We start from the raw sequence: 10,908 nt of genomic DNA on the forward strand, positions 1-10,908 counted from the left end.
GAAAGACAAGAAAAGATTTTTCCACACCAGCTGTGTAAGGTTTATAGGAATGCACCTGCAAGATCTTTTGACCAGACTGTGACTTAATTGGACTTCACTAAACTAAATAAAGTTATAGCCTACTTTGAAATCTGAATTAGCAATAAGAAAATGCTTGTGAATTGAGTCCACATGTTGTTTTCATTAAGACTCAATCATCATCAGGAAAATGTTTACTGAGAACTCAGTGAAGGTGGCTATAGGTTGTTGTTGTTGTTTTTTTGTTTTTGTTTTTGTTTTTTTTGTTTTTTTTTGGGGGGGGGGGGGGGGGGGGCATGTATTGTACCAGTATCTATTTAAACAACAGACATCACCATCTGCTGCAAGTGGTTCAAATGCTCAAAGTACTCCTTCAGTCCCAACTTCCTTTTACAGTCATTTTCACACTACTGTCTGTTAGTGCTCCTTTGATGTTATCAAACACAAAAAAATCTATGACAGTCTAATGGTCTTGTGGATACAGGATGATTAAATAATGCATGACAAGGTTTGCAAGAGTGTATGCTGATATGTTGGTGTGCTGCCTGACAGTGTCTCATTAGAAGTAGCAAACAATAATAAACATCTATCAACATATACGTGACTACCAAACTCATTTTTTTAATAAGCAGTGTCATTGTGGTATTCTAGTTCATGAGCTGTAAACACACAGGCTTCCTCAAAATGTGCATTGATTACAACACAGCTGGTCCAACCTACAATAAAGCTTAATGCTGCTTGACGTTAGCATTGTTGATGTTCTGTTGAAACTGCTTTAAATACAAGTGACTGAAATAAACTTACTGAGTTCCTCTTTGGAGAGGCTGCTGGTTCACGCTCTCTGGCTGTTTCTGAAATTTCATGCTGTTTAGTCGTGCTGAGTAAACTTAATAGTGTGTCTCATCTGACAATGGCTTTCTGTCTTTAGCAACCACTGATAGCTAAACCATTTTAACTTGTTAGCTGTCCTCCATTGACCTTTGTTCTCCAAGCATTTCTTTTATATTTTTCCTTTTTTTATCCTTACTTGGGTAGAGACATGATTCGGGATGTGGATTAGCAGTTACTAAAATACAATAAATTAGCTGTGCTGTGAATGCATCTGCAAGAGTGGCTGGACTAAGCCACTTTGCCTCATTTGTAAGGGATGAAAGAGACATCAGAGAGCTTCACTAGTTTTTGGACCCCAGGGTCCTTGGGTAGTCAACCTCTATCACCACACTTTATATTTAGTTGACAGAATAATAATAACTCTTAAATAAAATGTTACTATTTTTTATATAATATAATATATTTTTTTATATTAATCTTGTATTTTTTTTCGGTCAGCACTGAAAACTTCACAGAATTTTTTTATGTTAATATACTTTTAGAAAGGCCACTTAGGAAAATTGAACCGGGGTGTGCTGAGAAGTTATATCCTCCTGAGAATAGTTTTTGGTTGATATCTTTTGACTTATTTGAGCTACTCTACTAAGATGTACTAAATACATTCTGGACCTTTAATTGAAATCTCATGTGTTTGCGTGGCCTCTTTTATCCCCAAAGAGGCAGGAACTCACAAAGAAAAGTTCAATAATATTAATTTACCATGCGGGGAATATAAACTGAAAACACGAGTGAAATATCATTTCAATTATATATATATAAAAAATAATTAAATAATTAAATCATTAAATTAAAGTTCTGCTTAAGGAAGTAATACAAGAAGCACGGAAGCGGCTGACTGCCGCACACATATTTCCGGGTCTCTTCAGTTAGTTAGTAACCTTCCTAAGCAAATTTGCCAATTGAACCGCACCCCAGGGGTTGGGGGAAGGGGTGAGAGGGTGAGAGGGGCAGGAGTCACATGGGAACGAGTCAGGTTGCTGTCACATGGCTTGTGTTTGCAAGGCTGAGCCGACGGGAGGAGGGGTTTGGACAGAAGTTTGTGTAAGAAGAGAAACTGCGGTACTTTTTCATGTAGCTCTTTAACAAGTTGAAACGCCGAATCGGATCAAGGAGGAGCTGCTTTGTCCAAACAGACAATTATGGAAATCCCTGCCATAAATCTAAAGGTGAGGTTTACTTTCTGCGTTTCTGATTGCCTCGGCTTGTACGCTCAAACAAACGCTGGTTTTCAATGAAATGTCAGCTCTGTTCCTCAGTGGTAATTCCTGTGTGTGGCAACGACCTTCCTCTGCTTGTGACTCAGATCACAGTAAACTGCTGCTCTACTTTTTGCTATTAAGTAAGAAGTGTTTAAGGTAATGTTCAGGGGATACGGTCCCTGAAGGACATTTTTGAGTGGCAGCAGGTCCTTTGACAGAGGTCATTATTTAAACATATAAACATATTTATTTTCACAAACACTTTAAACACTCATATGCAGTAGTAAAATAGTAGAGACAAACTATATTCTGTGATGAACATTAACTGATAAACTGATGCCTTTGATTAACTGTGAAACTGAACAGGGACAAAAGTGTCCTTGTGCTCTGTCCAAAGAATAAAATGGGTCAAATGTAATTTTGGACAGCTCTTTCAAGGATTATAAAACCTGTGATGTTAAAAGTAGGCTTGGAGGACGCTAACACTTTCTGCAAGATGGTGCATTTTTATATTCATTTAGTGTGTTCAGTCATTCATTCATTTATCTCTCAAAGTTTTTTGAAATTAGTTAAATTTACTTTGTTTCACAGAATTGAAGGAAATCATATGTATAAAAAATGCAATTTGGCGAGGTTAAAAAAGATGTCTTCGGTCCTCTTAGAGACCTAATTAAAAAGATAAATCATTACTGTAGATTAGCTGCACACAGTGATGATTTGAAGTTTTTAACTTGTGTTTAAGTGATAGAGTTTCATCATTCTTAGCTATACACTGGCTGTTCTTGGTCTCAGTTCAGTGTAAACACATTTTTGTCCTTCTCTATTCCAGGCCATCGTACTGGTGCACTGGCTGCTTACAGTCTGGTGAGTATGAGCACAGACTTTTTTTTCCACAAACCTGAGGAATTTCTCTCCTCTTTTGGCACACAGACACATGCTTATACTCCTGATTCAGGTCAACTCTTTCACCTACATGTCTCATCCTCTGTGAAATCGCACGTAACTCTCCTGGGGTGTGTAAGAATCTGTCTCGTATGAATTGTGTGTTTCCTTCAGGGGGAGTATGGTGTGGCTGTCAGTGGCCTTCACATGGGCGAACTTTAGCGTTTTAGCAGTTGGAGTGTGGGCGATTGCACAGAGGGACTCAATAGATGCAGTGATCATGGTGAGTCTCTGCCTTCATTTCTTCATACGCTCTTATAGCATCATGTGACACATAAAGTAGTCCAACTTTAGGTGCAGTGCTGCATATCTGTGCTAACCCATTTGTCTCTGGAATCTAGGGCATCCCTTTGAAAAAGAGTCCTTAATTTACCACAGTACAGTAGCTGAGGCCCTCAGACAGTTTACATTTGCTTAAGGAGCCAATTTAATTTAAATGTTTGAAGTTTCAGAATTGTCAACCCTTATCATACCGTAACTCTGAACCTGTGACTGGTGTTTCCATTGTACATTAGTGACATCAGCTGACTAAGGGGAAAAAAACTAAACAAAAGTGTGACTTGAGAATTGTTTTTTGATTGTGTTCTGAAGCAAGAACAGCTTTTAATGAGAGCCGTTATCAGATAGAAGGAAAACTTGTGCAGTTGGCTCTTCTGTCTGTCAGAGGAAACTATTAAGTGCCTCATCCTGACTGTGGGTCAGCAAAAGTACTGAGCCCTTCTCATAGACTGTATATAGAAGATGGCCACAATGGTTTGTGGTTTTTCATGGCTTTAGTTTTGGATTGAGTTTCACATTCTGGCTTTGGCTGTGTTCCTTTTTTTCCAAGTAAAATCTGACCATATTAACATGAGCAGGCAGTGAGGAGGAGTTGCCATCTATTGCTAGCTAGTTTGGTTAGCAGGGTACCTTCATAAAGTGTTGTAGTATTAAATGGGATGCTTATTCTGACTTGCATCAAAACAGGCTTAAAATTACTCAAGTGTGTTTTTGTATGATTGAACACTAAACAACACCAAATGTCAAAATGCTTTATGCATTTCTGCTGTAACGTTGGACATTTTTGCATGGGACCTGATTGGCCTGTGAAGCCAACCTCAGGGGCTGCAGCTTTTGGTGCTTCAGCTCTTATTTCATTTTTTAGCCCCAGAGGTTGCTGCATTTTAGTTGTGTGTTCACTGCATAAATACTTTTATGCTGATGCAAAATATTTGTTACACTCTAAATCTTCGTGTCCTTGTAATGGACGGATTCTTTCAGTTTCTGTTTGAATGATGTGGTTACTTGGTTTGTTTTAGTTAAATAAAATCTTTACTGCAATTGATGAGAAATTATATTAATCTCAGGGGGCTATGTAGCTTTGTGGGTGACTCTAACCCACTATGACTAACTTTAACTGGTAGATTTAACAAAACTATACTTAAAGTCCACCTTTGTCCAGGCTTTGAGTGTTTGAAATGAAGGGATGACTCTTGAGCAAAATAGCTGTCTACTTTGTTATTCTTTGACAGTAACCAAAACATCAGTTTTGGTTTGACAGTTTGACAGTACTGGACTCTGTCACTATACTGAACTTAATTTAGAATTATAGACGCTGGGATGTAACCACAGGGGAGCCTTTTACCTTGTGTACATTAAAGTCCAATGTCATATTCACTCATGTCCAAGATCTATCAAGAAAAAAGACTGGTGCACAACTAATTGATAAGCAGGATTCCTTAGCACTGAGTGGTATTTTAAATTGGATCAATCACCCGCCCAATCAGCTGCAGGTAATATAGCTCCCTGTATATCTTTTCCAGTATGGTTAAATCCTGGCAGCATTTTTCTCGGGTGCCTTAAGTGAATTCACTTATTTTCAAGTGTTTAACTAATAGCATGTTTAACTCATATTTAATTATTTTTTTATTGGAGAGTTATTTCTCATTTAACAATATGGATATTGACTGTCCCAAATTATAAGACAAGATCTTGTTGTTTTTTTTACTCTTTTTGTAATGGCTTGCCTCAAAAATCTTTTTCCAGAACATGTATACTATACTTTTGGGGGTTTTTTTTATATCACACCCATGACTTCATTTTCCATGTTACAATTATGTCGCTTTACATGTCTCTTTTGTGTGCTCCCTGTAGTTTCTGATAGGGATGATTTTGACAATATTGACCGACATCGTCCATCTCGGGATATTCTACTCACTCGGTGACTCGAGCGACTTGTTTCGCTTCGGCGCAGGGATGACCATCCTCAACCTGCTGCTCAAACCCATTTCCTGCTTCTTTGTCTACCAAATGTACCGCGAGCGAGGAGGAGATTACAACATCAACTTTGGTAAGTACGACTAGAAGGGTCACGTACAGTAGTATAAAACATTTCGAGATTTGAAAAGATTTTGGCTCAGGTTCCTCAGTTTTTCATTTTGTTGTCATGAAAGATGTGAAAAGGTAATGAAAGCAGAAATACATACACAACACAGAGGGTACATCTCCCAGTATAATTTCAGAACTAGTGAGAAAGTATCTAAAATACCTGAGCCTACCCACCGCTTTATGACCAAAGCTAAGGTATGGAGTAATGCATATGTCCAAGGGCACTTTGATGTCTTCCTTGTGTTGTTTTATGCCGTTTAACATGAAAAGCCTGCCGAGAGCAGCAAGACCTGGCAGGACACTGAGCGAAAGCGCTGGCAGATGATTCCACCGTCAAACTGATTAGTTACAGTCACAAGACTTAAAATGCAGAGAAATATTTGAGCTGCAGCTCGGCCAGTCAAAGAAACCCTTTCTCAATGAAATGTTTATTACATTTGTGTGTCATCCTGGCAACCACTTTATACTGCATGGAGAAACACATTAAGCCCATGCAGGCCTACGAGTGTATGATCTGCCATGATAGCACATGGACAGAAATAGCACAGTGATGTGGAAGGAAACACAGATGGACTCAAATCGGATGAACACAGAAAGAGACACTTTGTGTTGGTACTGACTTTTGGGTGTATAGCGTTCTGTTTGCAGGCAAACATCTAATAAGCACGCTAACAAGTGAAGGGATGTTTGATCAAGTGTGTGTGGTCATTGATTTGTAGACTTTACCTCTCTCTGCTGAGAGCTTTTCCATTAGAAATCCCACTGAGCTGTGACGTCCGCTGGACTCTTAAATCCCGGAAAATGTTACTCATTCATTAGCGATTGATCCATAATAAGAGCAACAACAACACAAATGGGAAAAATAAAACCACATATTGTTGGTGTAATGCAATTTTATTACTATTATTATTAGTATTATAGGCCAAAATACTATGTTATTTCATGTCACGCTGGGTAAAGTAATGAAATTTCTCTTGCATTGCGACCCAAAACTGCAGTTGACAAAATATATTTCCTGCATGCTTGGCAGATAATTGAATATTGATGAATGTGCTCTCTCTGTGGTTTTACTTTACCGCCACATTCACACAGCAGGTACATCCATTAGAGTGTGTAATGACTGATGAAAGCGGCTAATGTCAGTTTCAGACTATGTGAGTTTTAATTGCTGCCTGATTGCGTTGTTGGCATTTATATGGTTCCCCGCTGCACTGAGCACTCTGGGAACCAGACAATCAAGTGCGTGTGAGTGAACTGTTGATTCAGGTATTTGGGGCTCCCAGAATTTTGATTGATGGACCTCTTATGGTGGTTGAATTACTCTGAGTTTGTGTATTAGACTTAAGTTTTACATCCAGTGAAGCAAAAACTGCACATTTGAGCCGTCACACTTTTGCAGTCAGTCAAAGTGACTGTGGTCATTAAACCAACCACTGCTTAGCACCTATAAACAGGCAAATCCAGACTGTCAAAGCACATAGAGGTGAGGCACGTACTTTACATGGGTAGATGAAAGGATTGAAAAAGAACAGCAAGTAATAAGCTGTGATTTTGTTTACACTGTGAATGATTGGCAGGTAATTAAAAGCCATAAGCAAAATTGAAAGGAAAAGGTGCCTTCTCATTTGTGAGCCATAGATGGTAGCATTTTTTTTATGTGCATCTTGTTTTTAATGGGTTGGGCCCTATTTTGTCTTCAGACCTGCTTTAATTCTTCATGGCATACATTCAACACGGTTCTGGAAAACATTATTCAAAGATATTGATCCATATTGACACGACTGCATCACACAATGTTGCAGATTTGTCAGCTGAATTTCCTTTTCCATCACATCCCAAAGGTTCGTTCTTTGATTGAGATCTCGTGGCATTACAGTGAGATCATTGTAATCTTCAAGAAACTATTTTGTGATGATTTGAGGTTTGTGAGATTCCAACTTATCCTGCTGGGTAACTTGGCAGCTCTCGTGCAGTAGGAATTGAGGCTTATTAGACAGGGCACCCTTTTTTTCCAGTCTTCTGTAGTCCAGTTTAAAATTGTAGCCTCATTTTACTGTTCTTAGCTGAGGGGAGTGGTGCCTGCTGCTACTGTAGCCCATGTTACAAGTTTGAAGGGTTGTTCTGCACACCTCGGTTGTAATGAGTTGCTTTTGCCTTCCTATCAGCTTGAAGCACTCTGGCCATTCTCTTCTGACCTCTGGCATCAACAAGCTACAAAAAAAAATTGCGGGCAAATTTTTTTTTTAGAGTGAAAAGGCTCCATCTTTGAGTTTAGTATCCTATTTATGTTTACGGCTAACTGCAATCATTTTGAGGTTTTAAATTAGCATTAGAAAAAGACATTTATTAATGGTTTGAATAACTTCATACCTCAACCTGTGCCAGTGTTATCCAGGGTTTGTCGTATTTGCTAAAGAGACTTAGCAAGTGCTTAAACACACACACACAGATAAGATTAATTTTTATCTCTGTGTTTGTGTAGTGTGATTTTTAATCGTGTCCATGCAAAGAGTATTGTAGACAGACCAAATAGCAGTCTGAACAGTTTCCACATCATACAGTAAATACTACACCTAACGCCTACCAGGGACCTTTAAGCTTTAGCCAACAAATGCATATTTAAGACTGTTTTTTGGAGTCTCATTTTCATACAGTGCACCTCAAGACATTGAAAAGTCAGTAAAAACTCTGCAGCCAGGGAAACGAAATGCAACAAACGACTGGAAAATTGATGGTTGGTTGCTAGATAAACATAACAAGTCTGAAATGACAGACTCATCTTTTAAACACTTATCATTAATTTTGAGCAATGAGTCTGCTGCCATTATGTGTGAACTGTACCAGAACTGTGCCGTGATGTCAAGTGCAACAGCCTTTCTAGCAATAACTAAATAAATTGCAGCTTAGCAGACTGCCTGCCATGCATTACCCTTAAATTAATGTGCTCCTAAATTAAATTAATGTGCACTTCTTAAATATTTGTTCCCAACTTAAAATGTCATTATTTTTCTTGCATGTCATCCTTTGCTCTTTGGCATACCTTACTGTCACACCTTAGTATTTATTTTTTGTAAAGGCTGATTTTTGTTGTTGTAGTTGGAATTTGATCATTTCTTCTTCTCTTCTCTTCTCTTCAACCTTTTGACCTCTCAGACTTTGAGACCTCTGTGGACAGTCGATGCACTACGGACAGTGCTGACAGTGCCTTTATTGGGCGCCGCTATTGATTCCTGGCCTCTTCCCTTTTTACAGTTTCTCTCCTCCAATCATCCTCTTCCAACTCCTTCTATGCAGGAAGTAAGATTCCATATCAGGCTGCAGGATGATAAAGAGAAATAGATTTTTTTTCCCCTTTTGTATTTATTTCTAAACAATCATCTTGTCAGTGTTCTGTTGTCCATTTCTTTGTGTTTTTTTTTAATCTGTCTTTTAATTTGACTGTTCCCACCTTCAGTAAGCCCATACCTGCCTGCATTGCTATGTTTGTTTGTAGAGATTGCTCTTATGCAAACACTGTTTATTGTGTTTTAGGAGTTTATATGTTTCTGAAAGTTTGCATCAGCTATATGTTTTATTCAGGTTTTTAGTCTCCAGATGCCTCATTTGTGCTCTTGCATTGTATTTGCATGTATTTAAAGCAGAGCTGCATGATGCTGCACATTCTAAAATGAGCCTAATTAAAATCAACAAGATGCGATGTGATACTAGACAGTGAGTATGGCCTGGTTTTATGCACACGCTTTGTTGAGCTTTATGTGATGCCATCCTTTGGTCAATCTTTGGGCTCTTGCCAATATTCCCACACATCTGCAGTGAAACCAGATTTCTTGTTTTACTGGCATTAAAGGTGCATGTTTGTCACCGCAGTTGGACTCTGGACTGTGCAGAGGTGCTGTCTTTGAAACGCCAAAAGGGGATAGTTGATATTCTGGCCATGTCAGAGTCAGGACTGTTTGTTGTAGATGCTTCATGTGAAGTCCCTTTATAGAATTCTTCATAAACGTTCCCACCTATAATACAGCAAGGAAGCTATATCCTCTGGTAAATTTATTTATTTTTTCAAATAATCTTGATTATTTGACTACTGACAGAAGGACAAGAGATTTTTCATGTTCAGTCTCACATCAGTGAAGTTCCCGTGCCCAGACTCTTACTCAAAATGTCTAATCAAACAGTCGTGGGGAAATGGGAGGAATTTCTTCTTCCATCAAAGAAGGATTTTGAATAAAAGTGGCTGTTTTCTAAGTCTACCATTCATCAGAGGGAGTGTGTATTTTTAATGTATGCTGGTAATAACAGATTCAAGCACTGTCATTTATATTTCTACAGACATGGCTAGGCACTTGACTCAAGATGGCAAATCTGCATAACCGTTTCATGAATCTGTGTGTAAGGAGAAAGGGAAAACAATAAAGAAAAATATTTGAGCTTTCTGTGTGCCAGTACTTTAAATATGTATATCAACAACAGTCCAGTCTCCAAGGTCCATGATTAGATGTGGTTAAAAATGATAACTGGTATTGAAGACTTGTGGCTTGTCTCTGCAGGTTTCCCTTCTGTATCACGAAACCGAGATGCCTATCAGTCTATTGACCAGCAGGATGGCTCCTCTACCTCAGGAAATCCCTTCAACCAGACCCCGGACAGCAAACCAGGAGTTCGCACTTACTGAACCAAGCAGCCGTTGAGCAATGCAGTGTTTTCCTTTCAGCAACACCTGCCCAGCACTTTGGGACAAGTATTATAATCGATTCTGTGTCGTCCCTGTTTTGTACGATTGGCGTGTAACTCTGAAAGTTTTATTATGCTAAGTAGTCATCTGTTCGAACTTTAGAGAGAAATGTGGCATAATTACACCCATTTTCATTTCAAACTTTGGCACATACCTGCTGAACGCACGCAGAGGAAAAACTGTTCTCCCATTCCCATGCTGTGATGCCGTACTTTTCACCTTCTATTTTTAGTAGACAGGTGTTGAATCGAACTGCTGTGTCTACAGCGGTTTTGTTTTCTGTTACCTTTTTTTATTTCCCACAAATGTGGCACTTTCGGATGCTAAGAGTCCGTTTCTCATTTTGTAAGCAGTAGATTAATATTTTTCAATTGATTTTTTTTATTTTAAATATTACAGTTCTGCTGACTAGAATGGAGGTTTTTGACTAAAGAGAAATGAAATTAATGTCTATTGCTGTGCCTTGGAAGTTAACCTTTGCTTTTGTATTTTTTCACCCAATGTGAAATTTGAACTGCTTCAACCAAACTGAACGCATAGCAAGAACTGTAGTTAATGTTTCATCTCCTAACTTGCCATGAAAATACACTCACTGCAAAGCAGATGGGCCCTATGCATTTATGCTGATATTTAGTTTCTTCATACTAAGACTTCTTTCATATCAAGCTGCCAATCTACCAAAATGTAAAATATAGAGACTGCTGATTTTGTAGCATCACATCATCGTCAGTTAATGATTATTAAAAAAAAGTAAACGAT

At 38.5% G+C, this 10,908-nt stretch overlaps 1 protein-coding gene across 2 annotated transcripts; it reads left to right on the plus strand.

The window, feature by feature from the left end:
* The first annotated feature begins 1,916 nt into the window (after window positions 1-1,916).
* On the plus strand, window positions 1,917-10,908 carry agtrap (angiotensin II receptor associated protein). Of its 2 annotated transcripts, none has more exons than XM_006782927.3 (5): window positions 1,917-2,075; window positions 2,938-2,972; window positions 3,165-3,273; window positions 5,184-5,379; window positions 9,965-10,908. In XM_006782927.3, exons 1-5 carry the CDS (start codon window positions 2,049-2,051, stop codon window positions 10,087-10,089), a joined length of 492 nt encoding a protein of 163 aa, XP_006782990.1. In that variant the 5' UTR covers window positions 1,917-2,048; the 3' UTR covers window positions 10,090-10,908. The 2 variants fall into 2 exon arrangements, with proteins under 2 accessions (XP_006782990.1, XP_006782991.1); XM_006782928.3 differs by lacking the exon at window positions 9,965-10,908 and adding an exon at window positions 8,571-9,935.

This window comes from Neolamprologus brichardi, chromosome 5 (assembly GCF_056152115.1).
Source record: "Neolamprologus brichardi isolate AB-2024 chromosome 5, ASM5615211v1, whole genome shotgun sequence".
Classification (NCBI taxonomy): domain Eukaryota; kingdom Metazoa; phylum Chordata; class Actinopteri; order Cichliformes; family Cichlidae; genus Neolamprologus; species Neolamprologus brichardi.

Bases quoted from the DNA above. Each gene is read 5' to 3' on its own strand.
- agtrap (XM_006782927.3), top strand. From the start codon at position 2,049: ATGGAAATCCCTGCCATAAATCTAAAG. The intron at 2,973-3,164 runs GTGAGTATGAGC...TGTTTCCTTCAG, and splicing joins CACTGGCTGCTTACAGTCTG to GGGGAGTATGGTGTGGCTGT. The intron at 5,380-9,964 runs GTAAGTACGACT...TTGTCTCTGCAG, and splicing joins AGATTACAACATCAACTTTG to GTTTCCCTTCTGTATCACGA.